The sequence below is a fragment of the Raphanus sativus genome, chromosome 1 (genome assembly GCF_000801105.2).
Source record: "Raphanus sativus cultivar WK10039 chromosome 1, ASM80110v3, whole genome shotgun sequence".
NCBI lineage: Eukaryota > Viridiplantae > Streptophyta > Magnoliopsida > Brassicales > Brassicaceae > Raphanus > Raphanus sativus.
The window spans coordinates 15,521,477-15,540,705 of record NC_079511.1 but is presented as its reverse complement, the minus strand read 5'-3'; the positions used below and the strand labels follow the sequence as shown (position 1 = coordinate 15,540,705).

The 19,229-nt window shown below is 31.3% G+C and overlaps 2 protein-coding genes and 1 long non-coding RNA gene across 4 annotated transcripts; 1 reads left to right on the top strand and 2 right to left on the bottom strand.

Annotated features, from left to right (window-relative positions):
* Positions 1 to 1,969: 1,969 nt before the first annotated feature.
* Positions 1,970 to 5,463, bottom strand: LOC108846490 (uncharacterized). 2 transcript variants are annotated; one of them, XM_056986533.1, is made up of 5 exons: positions 5,361 to 5,463; positions 4,982 to 5,220; positions 4,749 to 4,867; positions 2,290 to 4,631; positions 1,970 to 2,163 (listed from the first exon to the last, which is right to left on the bottom strand). In XM_056986533.1, exon 4 carries the CDS (start codon positions 3,612 to 3,614, stop codon positions 2,655 to 2,657), a length of 960 nt encoding a protein of 319 aa, XP_056842513.1. In that variant the 5' UTR covers positions 3,615 to 4,631; positions 4,749 to 4,867; positions 4,982 to 5,220; positions 5,361 to 5,463; the 3' UTR covers positions 1,970 to 2,163; positions 2,290 to 2,654. The 2 variants fall into 2 exon arrangements, with proteins under 2 accessions (XP_056842513.1, XP_056842516.1); XM_056986536.1 differs by having other exon boundaries at positions 4,982 to 5,457.
* A 4,725-nt stretch (positions 5,464 to 10,188) lies between these two features.
* Positions 10,189 to 11,807, top strand: LOC130495210 (uncharacterized). The gene is made up of 2 exons (XR_008934477.1): positions 10,189 to 11,108; positions 11,481 to 11,807. It is a non-coding gene; the product is annotated as an uncharacterized LOC130495210 (long non-coding RNA).
* An 844-nt stretch (positions 11,808 to 12,651) lies between these two features.
* On the bottom strand, positions 12,652 to 16,427 carry LOC130494638 (protein DETOXIFICATION 22-like). The gene is made up of 3 exons (XM_056989973.1): positions 16,083 to 16,427; positions 12,805 to 13,013; positions 12,652 to 12,694 (listed from the first exon to the last, which is right to left on the bottom strand). The coding sequence occupies exons 1-3, from the start codon at positions 16,359 to 16,361 to the stop codon at positions 12,652 to 12,654; spliced, it is 531 nt and encodes a 176-aa protein (XP_056845953.1). The 5' UTR covers positions 16,362 to 16,427.
* Positions 16,428 to 19,229: the final 2,802 nt, after the last annotated feature.

The window sequence follows — 19,229 nt, the reverse complement described above, 5'->3', positions numbered from 1 at the left end:
CATTTGACCGAATCGTGTCAGATCTTTGACTATTTCTGGACGACTTATAAATCAGTCGTCTCTGGAAAGTAAAAATTTCAATATTTTATTCAAACTAGACGACTTACACGTAAGTCGTCCCAGGTTAGTTTTGTAATTGGAAAAATAAAACTTGAAATTTAACTTTCTCCAGACGACTTAACTAAAAAGTCGTCCAGCTAGACGACTTAATTTAAGGTCGTCCGGGATAAGCAGGTTTGGACGACTTAATTGGGGAAAATTCTGGACGACTTTGCTTTCCCCGGACGACTTTAAAATTAAGTCTTTCTGACGGGACGACTTTATATATGTCGTCTGGTAAAAATTAAATTATGAAGTTTTTATTTTTCAACTACAAAACTAACCTAAGACGACTTACACGTAAGTCGTCTAGTTTAATAAAATATTGAAATTTTAACTTTCCGAGAGACGACTGAATTATAAGTCGTCCAGAAATAGTCAAAGATCTGACACGATTCGTCAAATGCAAAACTGAGCCTGTTTCTCGTAGACGACTTATATATAAGTCGTCTGGACTGTTTTTTTTCACCAAACAAAGCTGGACGACTTAGTTTAAGTCGTCCGTTTGACCAGAAGACTCATCAGTAAGTCTTCTACATACAGATGACTTACTTGTAAGTCTTCTACGCGAACAGATTTTGAAAAAAATTCAAATTTCGTACCTTCAACTAGGTGAGATGACTTTGTTTGCACACAGGGTCTTCTCCAACCACCCAGAACCTCAAACGAAAGCAACCGTAAGTCAAAACGAAAGAAATATGGCTCCAAACAATTTTGAATCAAAAGCTTCAGTTTTTTGGATGAATATGGAGAGAAAGTGAAAAGAAATGTTGTTTTTAGTTCATAACAATTGAAACAGAGAGAGTGTAAAGAGATTTACGTGCATTAAAGGGCATTAAAAGCTCCAAACAGTTCGTACAAGGTTGTTCCCACTATTCATGGCAGTGGCAATATTGTAAATACTTGAAGAAAATGAGGTTGAGACAGTAAAGAAGCCATTTTCGAAAAAAAAAAAAAAAAGGGTTAATGGCATTTTTCGTAGATAAAATGCAGATGTGGGGTTAAAAACTCAAAAAAAAAATGAGTCAAAAGAAAAGGTTAGTTTTCTGTTTGAATTCAAGTTTTGAGTCACTTTTGCAATAAGCCCTATTTTATATTCACGATTAGTTGTACGGATTTGATATAGTAGAAATTCTAAAATTGTCAACTTGGAGCGTACGACAATTTTATGATTTTGTGTGATATCAGGATAACATAGTGTATACAAAATTTTATGATAAATTTGTAATGTCCCGATCGTCCTTCTCTTGATCTGTAGACCTCATTCTCTGCGACAGACGGTGCATTAATTTTTTGAAAACTCACTGGTTTTGTTTTATCGAACATGCAATCACTACACAACATTTCTCATGTGCTTAGATTTTACTTGCACAGTATTGCGAATCATTTTCTGATAGATCATCTATCATTTTAATATTTTAGTACTTTAAGCAAGTTTAACTTTGGAGTTGTAAGCAGACAGACTTATGTCCGAAAATGTAACCACATTTTGTTGTCATAGATATCCAAATCAATTCTACCACATTTACCACAATCCGGGATGCAAAAGTTCACTCTTTCTCAAAGAACACGACATTTTTTCCCTGTTGCGCTTCAAGATTGTTATCCATGTTAGTGTGAACCCACTTTAAACTTCATATTTTTCTGAGTTCGGCTCTGATATTACTTGTAATGTTCCGACTGTCCACGGCTAATGGGTCTTCCACACTTAGTCTCTCGATTCGTAGGCTCTGTTTTGTGCGACATGCAGATGAGTTAATTTTTTAGACCCATTAATCTTGTTTTTCTAATTCAGTAATCATCACATGATATTTGTATGTATTTTAACTCTACTCACACAATAACAAAGTCATTTTTGTTAAAATGGCGACAATTTATTTTCTTCTAAGAGGACAACAGGTGAGTTTAGTTGTCATTTATTAGCAAAACTCCCTAAAATTATGAAATCCATTATGATAATTTCCACAGCCAAACACTCAGTTATTCTTTTAGTGAAGCCTGATCGTTTAAATGCAAACACTCCGGCTCAACCCAACGATTCAAACGTTTCAGCGATGAAGATACCTGAATTTTTTTACCAATAAACAATAAAAATTAATTATATGGTTTTAACTTTTAACCAAAGATTTACAAGTGCATATAATTAATAATTCTTATATTAAAAATAGGGTAACCAATCAATTTATTTACCTGTTTATCCCAATCTGTTCTTGATGCAGCATCATGATACCTTCACCGCCAAGCAACTAATATCTTATGTCGGCTTTCTAAAGATTTCCTTTTATTATTATGATTTCCTTTTATTTAGTTTTTTTCCTATTCTTAGAAGAGTTAGGGTTTTATAACCGACTCTTATAACTTATATAAGTCCTTGTAGTTGGCTTTCAATACTGAGCTTTGATATATTTTAATAAAAGAGAGATATCTCCGAAAACCTTGTTCTTGATTCGATTCAATTCATCAAAACAGGAAGCCGGTCTCAAGCGATTCTTCGAATCCCTTGATTGAGCGAAGCAGGTCCCAAGGAGGATTATCAAATCCCTTGGTTGAGCTGATTATCTAATTCGTATGCTGCACCAGGTCAAAATGGAATACTTTGAATGACTTAGTTTGCTTTCATTGGACATGAAGAAAAATGCATAAATCATAGCAAAGGCCAAGGTTGTCATGGAGATGTACTTCATGGCTTGAAACACGGTTGGCATTTCCATTAAGATGACTTGAGCTTTGTAAAAATTACATTGCATATCCCTTCGTCCTCTACTCTGTATCAAATCCGCAGCAGATTCAACTAAAAATGGAAAAGTACGAACCCACTTTTCATAGTGATCTTCCTCATCACAATTCTTCTCATCCTCTTGTTGGAAGAGTCTCATTCCCGTACTCCATTGTTGACGCACACAGCCTTGTTGTTGCGAGATAATTATCTCACAATAGCGAGTACACACATTTGGGACAGTGGGAAGCTCCGTAGCTTGATTCTTAGCAGATTCTAAGACAACAACAGGTTTGTTGGTTTCCACAGAATTACTTTGAACAAAGACAGTGTATGGACCTGATGGAACTCCTTTATAACCGAGACCAGCCGTTGTCTTCTCTGTTCTACCCAAACGTAGAATCTTGTCTAAAGTTGTGGAGCCTTTATTTAACATTCGTATATTCCTGCGTGTTTCACTCAACTCATGCTCCAAAGTCCGGTTTTTCTCTTGCTCTAAGAAAAGAGCTTCTTCAAGTTTAGTGATCTTTGCAGTCAACATTTTTGTATTTTCTTTTTCAACTTCACAACCTTGGTGTTGAACACGATCCGGTGGCTCGCGAATGATGTGCCAGTTAAAATTCTTTTTCCGTGCACCAGAATTCATATGTTTCTTCTGTAAATCCACAAAGGTATTGCCAGCTCTCTGTTTGCAGATATGAATAATTTCTGGTTTTGAACCATCCATGTGATCTTCTCTGTTGTTGGACCCACTACTCTCCCAAAAATAATTATCACTTCGCCCACATGTTTCCATCATCGTTTGAAAGGGATGAGAAGTATTCTTGAGATTAAAGTCACGTAAAGCACCAATACTTTCTGCAAAATTTCCAGGAGACAACGGTGGAGTTTCTAATTGCGCATAAACTGAGTCATTAAATTTAATGGTTTCAACTTCCACTGCTTAAGTTGTGACTTATTCCATTGCTTCTTCATCAAACTTGTCATTGATAGGGACAGCCTCTGCCTCGTCTTCATCAAAAACTGGAAGTTCTTTATCAAACACGCCATTGCCAAGCTGATCAATGAAAAAATTTTCATTGGTTGCTTTGTCGTCCTCAAAAATTGGGTAATCACCTAAAGCATCACGTTCGTCGTACACGTCAAATACTGGATCTCCAATCAGCTCAGAAAAAAATTCTACGTCTTCTTTGCCTTTAGAATATTCGCCCGACAAATCCAAGTCATATTCATCATCAGTAGGGTTGTGAAAAACTTCCGCGTGATTAGAATTAACATGCTTAACAAAATCCTGTACTGCCTTGCTAAGTTGTTGTATACCTTCTCTAAGACACACAAATAACTCTGCCTCGGTAGGTAGGGATTTTTCTGTAGCTTTGCCCATCGTTAGAAATCGTCGCTCGGCTCTGATACCAACCTGGCGCAGCATACGAATTACATAATCAGCTCAACCAAGGGATTTGATAATCTTCCTTGGGACCTGCTTCGCTCAATCAAGGGATTCGAAGAATCGCTTGAGACCGGCTTCCTGTTTTGATGAATTGAATCGAATCAAGAACAAGGTTTTCGGAGGAATCTCTCTTTTATTAAAATATATCAAAGCTGAGTCGGTTATAAAACCCTAACTCTTCTAAGAATAGGAAAAAAACTAAATAAAAGGAAATCATAATAATAAAAGGAAATCTTTAGAAAGCCGACATAAGATAGTAGTTGCTTGGCGGTGAAGGTATCATGATGCTGCATCAGTTCTTAATGTCATTGTTGTAAGCACACAAGTTTGCACAAAAATTCTTAAAAGCATCCCTAACCAAACACCCTGAAATTAAGAGAAAATTAGTTATTTGTTATCACATTGACAAAAACCAAACACCCTGTGATTAATAGAAAACTCATCACATTGACTTGCATACCCACAATTATAAAACAAGATTACCTTGACTTGCATACCCATAACATAACCAAGTAAAATGCCTGTTGGATTTCCAATAAGATAATAGCAAGCAAGGTTAACATATGTAACATTCTCTTGCCATCCCGCTCCAACAGCAACTCCTGCTCCGGCAGTACGATTATAACCAGTTCAGCACATATATATATGCTATCGTTTTAATAAAGATCTACATGTTTCTTGTTTATAAATACATGACCCTATCTATTTGAACGTACCAGAGAGAACAGGTTGAACACTGTTTAAGAGGATGGAGAAGGCCAAAATTGGAGAGAGATCTGCTACTTATGCAGCCACAGCTTCACTTGTTGTGAATATGTATGAAAACCTTCCTCTTAGAAACAAGAAGACAAAGAAGAATATAACCCCTATGGAAAGTGACGTTAGAATTGCTGTCATGGTTGCAAACTTGGCTTCCTTCGTATTTCCACTTCCGATCTCGTTTGACACTCTTACACTATTTACATAATAGTTTTGAAAACAAGAAAAAATCAATAATCATACACTTAGGAGTTCAATCTAGTAAGAAAACGGAAGGGCAAAAAAAAGCAAGAAAACAAAGTGCGTGCATGTGTCGTATATGCAATTGCATTGCACCTTGCTGCTGCCATGAAGCCGAAGGCTACCATCATCTCCAGTCCATTTATGTTGACGCTGTGGCAATTGATCAAATAGATAAAAATAAATGTCAAAATCTTAATATTCGAACGATTTTTGTTTTTTGACAATATATATTTTATTGAAAGCATATGGAAAGCTACAGCATGAAAAATACAGATAAACACCACCAGTCTTAGGCTATACATTAAAAGAGATAGATATAATGAAAAATATAACAATAAGTGATTTCATTTACGCTGAATGTTTTCTTTTAATGCGTTTATATTTGATTAGAAAAAATAATAATTTTAATTATATATATATACATAATACTCTATATTTTTGGGTCAAAATTTTAATAATGATATAAAATTGAAGACTTAACAAAAATAACGGAAACAGTTAGGTGAGTAGTTTAAAGTTTAAACTTTAAAGTACTTCGTGGACCGACCGAAAGACATTCAGTTCCAATAATAGTACTCAATAATTTTTAAGTTATAAGAATAATTCACGGTTAAATAAATAAATTAAAAAAAAAAATTTATATATATATATATATGTGTGTGTGTGTGTGTGTGTGTGTTTGTGATATATATATATATATATACATAATATATTAATATATAAATTACTAAAACTCATTTTTTTTGCTAAATACTACAACTTAAATTACTATAAACCGAAACATGTTATTTAATTTAGAAGGATGTATATTTAGAAAACAATTTGAACTCGAGGTGAGATCAGTATATAAGGGTAAATGCCAAATTTTCAGCTCGTTACGTTGAAATCTCAAAATGTTAGACCACCTCCAATGGAGTATTTAAGCAAATCCTTAACACCAATCCTTAGTATTATTTGATTATCTATACTATTAAAGTAGCTGACACTTTTGGAACTTGCCCCTGAACTTTTTTAGTAAATGCAAAACAGTTCTACTTATTTACAAAACTGCACATTTCATTAACTTTTTAATTCAAACGAAATGGGCTACCGAATTTGTTTCAATGGGCTTCAAATGTCTACCTAACCCATTTTCGATTTTTAAACTAACCCATTTAAATTCTGACCCTATACCCTAAACTCTAATCTAACCCTAAACCCTATATACAAACCATCCAACCCTACGTTAATGCACTATTACAGTCGAAAATAATTTTTTGAACCATAACTCAATTGAAATTAGTCCAATAGTAATACAAACCTATTATTTGTTAACCTATAGTCACATATTTGTTTTGTAGACCATTCAGAAAAGCATCAAAAATATTCAAACCAAATAATGTCAATGATCAATTGGAAGTTCACGGTTTTGTAATGTCAATGATCAAGCATCAAAAATACACGGTTTTGAATCCAATTGGAAGTTCGGGCTATTTGTTTAAAATATAGCATTGAATATTCTCTCTAATAGTTCTATATTCTCTGTAATTGATACCAACTATTAATTATCAGAATAACACAATATAGAAACAAATATTAAAAGATCTTCCGAATTAATGTCATCGATTCAAAATAGCAACATAAAAACAGAAATTTATTATATTGTGGCTGCTTTACGGGATCATCACGCACAAAATCTCATATATGGTAACTAATTAATTAAATTTACCAATTTTTGAATCCTAAAAATAAATTCGATTATCAAGCAAACCCGAAAAAGATCCCCGAATATACCACGAGCACAAATTAATTCTATTTTCCAAATAATAATCCTAAAATATAGTCTAACAGTAAATAATATCCCCCAACTTTTTCCCCAAGTTTCTCATAAACCTAATCACGTTACTTATTATTTAAATTAAAAAACAAAACTACAATCAGTGTAAACTACGTCATAACGGGTTAAATAAATAAAATCATATTACAGGTTAGAATTATTTAGAGTCTTCAAAATTTTATTCATATTTAAAATAACAAAAATAAGTCATATAAATAAATTTAGAATAAATTTCATAAAAATTTAAAATATATAATTTATCAAAAATCATAATTTTTATTACGTAAAATAATTTTTCCAACAAAAAGTATTGTTTCCAACAAAACATATACCCACCATATCTTTCTGAAAAATCTTTCATATTATTAATTATTTGAAAGCATTTATTAAATTAAACCTCAAAATAAAATCAAGTCTAAATAACAAATAATTAAATCAATGAAATCATAATACGGGTCTGAATTATCTCAAATCCTTAAAAAATAGTTTCATTTAAAATAAAAACTAAATCATATAAAATAAATTTAATAAAATTATAGAAAATGTTTGAAATGCACAAATGAATTTTTCAATACAAGAGTGTTGAAAATATATAAAATATTTTATTTAAATTAAAAAATCAGTGTAAGATAATTTTAACTTTGGTTTAAATAAATAAAATCATATTACGGGCTATAATTATTCAGTTCTTAGCATTTTTGAAATTTTGTTTCCTAAATGTTTATACCATATCTTTCCAAAAAATCTTTCATGTTATTAATTATTTGAAAGAATTTATTAAATGAAACCTCAAAATAAAATCAAGTTAAAATAACAAATGATTAAATCAACAAAATCATAATACGGGTCTAATTATCTCAACTCATTAAAAATAGTTTCATTTAAAATAAAAATTAAATCACATAAACTAAATTTAATAAAATTATAGAAAATATTTTGGAACGTACAAATGAATTTTTTAATACAGAGAATGTTGAAGGTATAAAATATTTTATTTAAACTAAAAAATCAGTGTAAAATAAGTTTAACTTCGGGTTAAATAAATAAAATCATATTACGGGTTAGAATTATTTAGAGTCTTCTAAAATTTAGTCATATTTAAAATAACAAAAATAAGTCAAATAAGTAAATTTAAGATAAATTTCTTAAAAAAAAATTAAAATATATAACTTATTAAAAATAATAATTTTTATTACGTAAAATAAATTTTCCAAATTTTTATGTCAAAACAAATTTTATGTCAAAAGTCTAATAACATGATAGGAACAAATTTGTTTTGACATAAAATTACGATTCATTTAGAGTTTTGTAGAAATTAATTTTAAAAGTAATTGTACAAATTATTTTTCTGCAACTAATTGTAAGTTTAATTAGTATAGATGTAGTCCCTAATAAAAAAAAATTACAATACAAACAGTTTTGTATAGATTAAAACGTGTTAGACACCTAAAAAAAACTTCTAATAACAAAAACAAATTAATACACTTGATATATATTTTATGTCAAAACAAATTTGTTACAAAAAAAATATTACGTAAAAAGGAAACATACCCGCCCTCTGAGGGCGGGTCAGGCTCTAGTCTATACTATTAAAGTAAAATACCTATTAGGATTTTGCCATTAATTTTCAATCATATTTACAACTTTGTGCCATTTCTATATTTATCTAACCACATTAATTATTTTTGACCAAAAAAGCTATATTTTCTTTTACTGTTAAATCAATAAATATACGAAGTATACTTAAATAAATCCTATATACTTGCAAGAAAAAGATCTGTTACCATAGTGATAAATCCTATATACTTGCAAGAAAAAGATCTGTTACCATAGTGAATCGAAACAAATCTTATACTACGGCCAGATACTATTTAAATAGATTGGAGTATTTTTATTCAAAATAAATTACTCCCTCTGTTTTTAAATAATACATGTTTTGAGATTTTCACACTTTTTAATAAAACATATTAAAATTTACTTCTTAGTGCATAGTTTTTTGTTATTTTATATTTCCTATATTTCTAAACCAATAAAATTTCAAGAAATGCAATTAATGTTTTTGAAATTCACAATTATTCATAATTAGTTGACAAAAAATTACATTGAAAATATGAAAAATACATCTTTTTGAAACAAAACAAATTCCTAAAACATACATCTTTAAAAAACAGAGGGAGTATATGATAGGGATTATATATACTTTTATTTTTTTGGTAACTGTGAGATTATATATAGTTTATTCATACATCCATGTCATAACATATAATTTTTTATATCCCAAAACATTTATTAATTCTTTTAAAATATTGTTTGTCTGTGCCAAAAATATAAATAATGGGATTATTCACTATTTTAGTTTATGCAACACACACACACACTATTTTAGTTTATTAAAACAGAATTCTTCATAAAATTATGTCTTTAATTATTTGAATTATTTACAATGACACGTTACGCACTAATATAAGTTTCTTTTATTTATTTTTTTAAATCACATAGAATAGTTTTAAGCAACAATCTATATCATTTAATGTAACCGATTGTACACATATTTCCAAATATGATTACAAGATTTTTTGCATTACAAAAAATAGATATGAAAATATTCAAACATATAAATAAGATAAATTATTTGCCAAATAACCAAAAAAGTAATTAGATTTTTTAGTTAAAGGTTGGATGGAGATACGAAAGAAAATGAGGAGAGAAAATGCGTTTTTAGATACTGAAACTGGGATTTTTGTATGTATATAGGAGTAGATTTTCCTTAGTAAATCTATAATTTAGGTTCAATAAATCTATCAAAGCTTAGATACAATTTGAGCCTGATACATTTAATTCTCTTTTTCAGATTAAATGTTTTAACAAATTAACATTTTTAGATATTGGTCATCCAAAAACATAAAAATCAACTATTAAATGTTTTTTACAAATAACCATGAAATAAAGTTACAAAACACATTATATAAAATTTAACCATAAATTTTATATTATTAAACTAAATATTTAAAAATAAATAATCCCGCGTTTTTAAAACGCGGGTCAAAATCTAGTAATAATATTATAATACACAAATCTGTTATGAATGAATTCTTAAATAAGACTTTTAAGGATTAAGTCCTTAACTCCTCATCTCCTCTCCACCCCACGATCAACATCCTCTCCACCCTACGATCAACATCATCACCAAACCACTTTCGATCAAAAAAACTCTTGAGAGAGAGACGAAACCAATGGCGCCTTCTTCCTCAAGCGGCCTCACCGAGGAATCACAGTAGAAATCACGGCCGAGGAAACTGAAGCCGACGCTGATACTGGTGGTGGCCAGAGTTAGAGCGAAGACGGCGGCAAGACGCAGCCTGGCCTAGTCTTTATCCCTCCGAATAACAGAAAGGCGCCGCCACTTTCCAGAAAATTTTGTTGGATGTGTCGTTGTTATCTACATTGATTTAGATGTCTATATGTCTAATTGGGTGACTAGATGTGTCGTTGTTATTGAATCCTTAAAAAGTGTAGAACTTTTCAAGCACAAGTCGCTATACATTAATGGCAATCTGTCTATTTAGTTTTTGTTTTGCATATAAGAAACAGAGGAGCCTTTATTGTTTTTTGTTCTTGGACTTTGCTCTATGTTTCTGCTTTGTTACTGTTATCATCACTACATCATAAAATTTGTTCCTTTAAGTTTTCTTCACTTGCATCTCTGTGGATTATCCCCTCTGCTGTGTATCATTGAGTTTTAGATATGCAGAGCCTTAAAGTCTCCGACTTTTGTTAAATTAATAAGCAGGAAAGTAAATGAGGAAGAAGGTTGAGTGATTGGTAAATGATCTTGAAGTTCTTAACTTTCTTTTTCTTTTTGGTGTGTAAGGATTGTCATCAAGCTCTTGTCTTAAGCAAGGGCCAATGCCGATGGACAACATCCGCATTACACCTGAAGCAACCTATGAAGCTGTGATTGCTGACTCTAAACTGTTCATGGGTTCCTTGGAGAGGCTACACTCTCAAGTGGGTACTAAATTCATGTAAGTTTCTTCTTTTCTTTATCATTTCTTACTTATGAGAGTAACTTCAGTCAGTGGATATATGTTGACTCTGGTAGAAATTTGTGTATAGAAAGTCTCTATCTTTGAGGTTTAAACTCTTTGATATGGCTGCAACACTATTAGCATCCATGTTTCATTGCATTTGTGATGGGAACAAGATCAGAGCGTAATAAGGAAGATTTTGTTGGTGGGTTGGGTTTTGGAGTTGCAGAACACACTTATAAAGACGTTATGTTACCACCATCTCATAATCATTACCATTCGTATTCATCGCCTTCCTCTGCTTCCTTGTGTCACTGTCCTGCTGGTATTGGATTTTTAATGTGAAAATTGGTGGATATTAAAATTCAGGGGAGATGGGAAGAAGCATGAGTGAAAAGGAAGGTGTAGCTTTCAGTAAAACTCAATGGCAGGAGCTTGAGAGACAGAGGAATATATACAAGTACATGATGGCTTCTCTTCCTGTTCCTTCTGAGCTTCTCACACCCTTCTCAAAGAACCCATCACACACCAACCATCAACATGGTAAAAATCTCCTTACCTTTCTACTTTTATCTCTTCTTATCATGTTTGATAATTAAAAACCATTGTCTTAAAGCTACTTTGTTGATAACAACATGGTACTAATTAGATTTGTCATATGTAGTTTAAATTCCTAAGGACTCCATGTTAGTAACACCATTGGACATCATTTTAGAGTAAAATTCTGAACTATTCAAAAAGCAAAAAAAAAAATATATTATATTGCTAAGAACTTTAATGGTGGGTAACACCATTGGAGTTGCTCTTAGTATCATAACGAACCTAAAGAAAACTAAACGTATTTGTGCATGAATAAAAAATTTAGAGACCAAAGATATAGAGAGCTTAATTAGATGCTGTTTACCAGATTGAAAGTGCATCAAGAGAAACCTCGGCATTTTTAAGCCTCCCGTGAGCAGAACCAAGATCGTGTTGTACCATAGCTCCAAGCTGCTCAAAATAAATTAAAGTAAGAAATAATTATTCTTAAAATATTATCCAATCTTTATAAAATACGTGTAAACAATATTCGTTATTCCAAATATAAATATTATACCAAACTTTTTAATAATATAGGCATCCTGTCATATTATATCAACCAACTACATGTGTATCAAGATAAACCAATAGATAATACTACCACATGATTCCGATCAAAGATATATGTATCACGATAATACCACATATTTACTAATTATTTATTTCTAACTAATGACTAACAAAATAAACAAGTGTATGTGGTTGACAAGAAATTTATCAACGATTTGCGAGTCGAGTAGCCAAAATGATAAGAAGAAGAAGAAAGAATAAGATGCCATACCAAACCATACCACCAGAAGACAAGGATAGTCTCAGGACATGCCAAAGATCCTGGAAAGCCAACCAAGAGAACCCCATCCACGTGTCCCTACACCCTCCGCACGTGACGAACAATAGCTGCGTAATATTAGGCAACCAGAACACCACGAGCATCGAGATCATAGCACCAGTGATCCCAAAGTCAAAATAAACCACAAGAATCCACGACAACAAGAGGTGGACCCCTAGAGAGACAGCAGCCACATAGGCAATGATCTTGTTCTTGGACTGAGCTTGGAGGAACATTTGACAAGTGAAGGACGGTACAAAGGAGAAGTAAACCCCTATGACCCACAAGGCTATGATCCGAGCCTGACGGACGATGTGTTCCTGTTGACCTAAGGCCAAGAGGATTGATCCCGAGAAGATGTAGACAGGTGTGATGCAAACGGCACAACATGTGAGAACGATCCACGATCTTTGGAGGTAAATCCCTAGCATATGATATTGTTTCGCTCCGTAGGCTTGACCACATAGTGTTTCTAGTGCACTAGCCATACCTAACTGCATAATATTTCGTTTTTTGTAACTTAATGTTCTGATCATTAATTAATTAATTAATTATTACTATCCAACTTTGTCATAGCATAGAATCAAAAATTTCCTCTATTTCGTTCATATGCACGTTGAATAATAAATCAAAATAAGCTACGACAAGCACGACAAAAAATAGAGTAGTTAAGTCGTTCTGAATTCCAGTCACGAAGTGAGATGCATGAGGACGGCTATTTTTCGTTTTAGATCTAGGATTTTCTTCCTAACCAGTTTAGTTCGGTTTACTGCTGGATTGTTACCTGTTTTTATTCAGCTGATCATGAACTTGTAAACCATGATTTTTACCCAATTTAGGGAAGTTAATATATGAATTATTATTAAAAAGAAGTTATGTCATTTTGTAAGACTCTTTCCGGAGTATTTTTATTTTTGAAGAAAATAGAACCACAAAGGTTTAATTTTGAAAGGACGGTATTTTCTAAGTGTGGAAACACCTCTAGTCAAAAACGTTGGGATAAGTGACATATTTTCTAAGTGTAGAAACAGTTGTAATTGGACTAAGTGTCAGATGTTTAGCGAGAACATGAAACAACCTCAAAACATGCAGAGTGACAATAATCCGACTATGGAACAATTAAAGTCTAAATAAGGAAGGAAATAGATATCAAAGCTAGTTAAGGAAGTTTGGCTATTGGATGATCGGGTTTCAAGTAAGAAAATTTGACTAGTAATCTCTACGGAATTATACAAAAAGAAGGTCGGACTGCAAGAGTCAGAAAGGAAAACATCGTTCAGATTAGTCAGGCCATTGACGATGGGATATGACCGAGCCAAATAAGAAAACAATATTAAATGACCGGATTGCTGAGGAAATACATGAAGTACAATAAAAAGGGATGCTCAGTCACTGTTCTTCACTAAACTCAAAAACAAGTCTTAGAGAGGGGTTAGACTAAGAATGAAGTTCTAGTGAGAGGAGTTAAAGAAGGATGATCGAATGAGGAGCCAAGGAGTTCTTTGTAGGAAAAGCATGGAGTTTCACTCTTCAATTTCGTAGGATCAGGTTAGGTGATGGCATGATTCATGGTAGCTCATAATCAGTATTTTATCTTAGTTTGGTCCATTAGAACGGAGATTATGCATTCAATGAATTGTTTATAAAAAGTTCATTCTTCTTTATTTGAAATGATTCTCAAGGAAGAACGAATATTCTTGCGTTCTTAGGATATTTGCATGTTAGATTGCGTGTGATGATGGCATGTTAGTTTGATATTTAGGTGAATGAACATAGAACTGATCTTGAAAAGAGATGATAAATAATAAATTAATAATGAAATTAATTAAAAATATGGAACCAAATAAACGAGATTAAATTAGGAATCTAACTTTTTTGTGTTTTCGTTTCAAGTGTGTATGTTGGCTTTAAACAAGTTGGGCTGTTAGGTCGGTGGCTTCGATTGTAGGGACTGTTGGGTCGGTGGATATTTGGTCCATGTTATGTGGATCGTTGGGTCGGTGGTCGTAGGAACCATCGATCGACCTTCCGTATGATGGACCTTTGGATGCGTGGATCATCGGTTTGGTGGACCTAATATCAAATGACCGTCGGGTCAGTGGACCTTCGGCCGTATGTGTGCAAAATGGTTAAGTGATAAGAGAATGGGTAAGTAATAAATCAAATGTCTAAATAGTGAAAATGGATAAGGTAAAAAAAATGAAATGGAAATGGATATCTTATTTGTTAGAAATGAATGTGTATATTTGTGTTGATTATTTGGCTAAATGTAGGTGGTTTTGAACAATCTTACTGAGTAATTTTATATATTCATACCTCATTTTGTGATGCAGGTAAAAAGTATTTGTGGACCAGAGTACATAACAATAAAAAATATGTACAATATATGAATTTGAGAGATTTAATGGGAGTTTTATTAAACATTATGCTCATTGTTTATGATTATTTATCTAGATTTTAGAGTTACATGAGTTCTTAGACTATGTGCAATGAACATGTTGAATATCTTATTCAACTGCTTAATGTCTATAGTAAGGATGTTGAAAAAAAATTAAACAATGACATGGCATTAAACATGTTGGAATCAAAAAATTCGGTCCCATGAAGTTAGGTGTTTATTTTCTACTGGATGTTTGAGATCTTTGATTTTTTTATTTGATATTAATTATTTATAAAAAATGATTTATTATTTTAAATTTGTTATATAAAAACTATTAATTTCTATACTCTATTTGATTTGAATATAGAATATAAAATCTTATATTCTCTCCATTTCAAAATACAATGTTAAGATTTTGATGTTTTAAAATAGATAATGTTTTCATATTTTCAATGTAACTTTTAACTTTATCAAAAACTGTGTAACCAATGATATTTTATATTCTCTATTTTGTAATTGGTTACGTAATTTTAGATTTATATTTTAGTATAAAAAGACAATTTTTTAATAATTGTGTACTATTTAAAACTTCAAATATTTTGGAGCGGAGAGAGTACTAATTAACTCATATGTTATTTTTTATTTTTTGTTATTTAATAATGTTAATTAATAATATAAATACAAAATATAATAATATTTATTAAAAAAATACAATTTTAGTTTTTAAGTAAATTATAATAAATATGTAGTTATAAATTATAACATATAAAAATTAAAAATTTAAAATATAAATTAAAAATGGTAGGATGAGGTGTTGAATTTTGATTAAACAAAATTATTGTAAGAGTTAAAAAATAAAATGTGTGTGTTGAATAATTATGTGAAAGAGAGAGAAGATAATGTAGAGTATTAAAAATGGAAAATATGTTGAATTGTGTAACCATTGATGATAGTCTTATGTGTATTCGATAGAAATTTATTCAAGTTTTGTTTTTATAATTTTCTAAAATATTTTCAAATATTTTCGAGTCGGAATGTTTTACATTCCCCGATAAAAATATATGGTAGTCTAATACCAACGGGAGAGATGACAGAGGTTTTGCGGAATAGCTCTAATTAGCTAAATTACTGGTAATTAATTAAATTTATAAAAAGGATTAGAGAGACATATATAGTATCTCACCAAGATACCATTACTGAAACGTAGCAAAACGGTGAAGCTGATAGAGAAAGCAGCCAATTCGGTGGGGCCAAGGTGTCCGACGAAAGCTTGAGTTATCAAAGATACACCAAACGTAGAGAATCTCGTGAAGATCGCTGGCGCCGCCACAACCCACAACTTCTTAGATTCCACCCAAACATTTTCTCTCAAATCTAACGACTTCAACCCATTATCTTGTCCACCATTATCCACCGTCTTTTCCAGCAGTGTCTCCGTGACTTCTTCTCTTATTCCGGCCATAGCTAAAATGATTAGGTGTGGAGAGGGGAGATATTTTGTTTGGTGGGTTGTTCGTATCTGAAAACCTTTTTTTGTTTATATATAGTCTATGTAAGTTGCATATATGAGTTTTTTGTAATTAAGTTTCACCAACGTAAGTATATGGACTTTCCAGAGATAGCCAAAATAAGACTAAAATACGTTAAATTATTGTCCACACCCACTAACAAGAAAGCAGGACAATAAAAACATGTCAAATGTTATAATTTCACCAAACTATTATCCACATTAAAACATATCAATAACTTTTAACACATTTGACAGATACAACTTTTTATGAATTTTCAATTTTGACTATGTAGAATCATAAGATAAAACTTTGACTAAACTACACTAAAAAAGGAAGTATGACATCACTTTAGGTAATGAATATTGTGTTACTTGTAATATCATGACTGTAAAGTTGGCTTATTAATACCAAATCAGTCTGGCAATTTTTTTGTAATATCACTACTATGAATTTTGACTTTGTAGATTTAATTTAATATCAGGAATTTAATTAAAATTGAAATAAATTAAAATAAAAATCCTAGTCATTGCTTAAAATAATAAAATTCAATTATTGTAGCATTATGATTGATTATTAATTATTTTCTCATAAACTTAGAATCTGAATGATAACGGCTGATTAGGTAATAGAAATAATATGTAATATAAGTGACAAAGTGTTGAGTAGTGCAACTGCAGTTGATGCATTGTGAGGGATAAGTGCAGTTTGATAAAATAAATAGTGGAATAGTTTTTAATTGGTGAAAATATATTTTGAGTGATAATATGTATGTGACTATAATAAAATATTTTTAAAATTAAGTAGCAATATGTATTTAAAATTAATGATAATTTCAATATTTTAAGTTTAATTTAAACAATATAATTTTTCCATATATATCAAGTGGAGAGGGTGTATCCTAACACATCAAAGCTGATTCCGGTGTTTGGCTCAACTGTTACTCTTTTAAAGGCATATTCTTGGAAAATACGGTGCCAACCCAAGATTAAACATTTTCTTTGGAAAATTATATTAGGATGTATATCAGTAAAAAAAAAAATTAAAAGCGAGAGGAATGCAAGGAGACACTCAGTATGCACGATGCGGAGCTGAGGAGGAATCAGTAAATCATGTCTTTTTAATCCCCCCTGCTATCCAAGTTTGGACTCTTCTCAGATACCCCCGAACCCACTCTTCTTTCCCATCAATTAGTATTTACAAATATGGACCACTTGTTTTGGAGGACTGAACCGCCCATGGAAAATCATCAGTTTGCATGGATCATTTGGTACATTTGGAAAACTCGGAACAATAAGGTTTTTAACAATGTAGATATAGATCCTCAGGACACTTCACAATTAGGAGAAACGGAATCAACACTTTGGCATGAGGCACATGTATCATTATAAGAAAGCAATCACACTAGAGCGACGGAGACATTTACCGTACCTCAAATTCTGGAAGATGGTGTTTTACAGATGGTTTATGGAAAGCTCAGGATAACTTTTCAGGACAAGGATAGTATAGTACCTTGGAAAGTTTTGACGGGCTGTTGGGAGCTAGGAATACATGACCCAATCTATATCACCTCTACACTCTGAGTTGGAGGTTCTTATTTGGGCAATAGAAAGTATGAGGAATCTAAGACAGTACCATGTGACATTTGCAACGGATTGTTATCGAGTGGTGAAAAGAGTTTCAGAACCAGAAGAATGACCTGCTTTTGCAACTTACTTGGATGACATTCGTCTACTGAAGGAGAGTTTTAATCACACAGAGTTCATACATGTTAAATATGTATTTTTATGACAAAAGCATATAAAATGCTAAACAAAAATAAGAGGAGTACTTTTTTTTTTGAACACAACAATAAGAGGAATACACAATAAGAAAAACTTATAAATAAGAAAAGCTTATGTTAAGTTTATTTAAATTATAAAGTAAAATTGGTGTCACAATTTTTAATAAGAGAAAAATACCTAGCCTAAAACAAAAAGAAATTAATATGGCAGGGTCATCACTATTTTTTTGTCATAAAATTATCACTATATTACAATATAATATTAGATAACATAATATATTTATATTTTTTTTTTTAAATTACCTACTAGGTAATTGGCGGAACTGCTGGTCATTGCATGTCATATAATTCAAGTGGAGAACTATAGTGAGTAATTTTGAACAACTTTGAAATCACCAATCGATTTAATTATTTCTGCAGTTTTTTTTGTTTGTTTTCTGAATGGTGTTGTAAGCATAGTTTTTAAGAAAAATTGGGAAAAGAGACTCTCAACTTTTGTTTGTCAATTTAGGATTTTTGATATTTTGATCATTTTGGACATGTTTTACCCTTATGTAATGGGAAAATAGTAAATTAGATCTTAAAAATAGAAAAAGTATGAAAACTATTGGAAATAGAAGTATGACTATTTATATGTTTAATTTTTTAAATATTTGAATTATCTTTTATCTCGTGTTTTAGATGAGGATAAAATATTCATTTTAGCCATTTACTTAGTCTAGGAATCAAATACTAAGTTTTATACATAGATCTATCATGGGTATATAACAGAAACAAAAATTTCTTGTATATTCTACCTAACTTAGAATTCATTAATTTATATTTCAGCAAAACGTCATTAGTCTAACTTCAGCTTGATTATAACTTATAGTCACGACTCTACAATTTATTTTTTCTTGTTTATGTGTCATGTTTGTTTTGTTTCTACCTTATGTTACGCTTACGGAATAATAAACCTTTCATCCATTTTACAGTGTTCTGCTCAATGCAATTAGCATATTATAGCCAAATCACGAAAATATATAAACTTTCATATTTT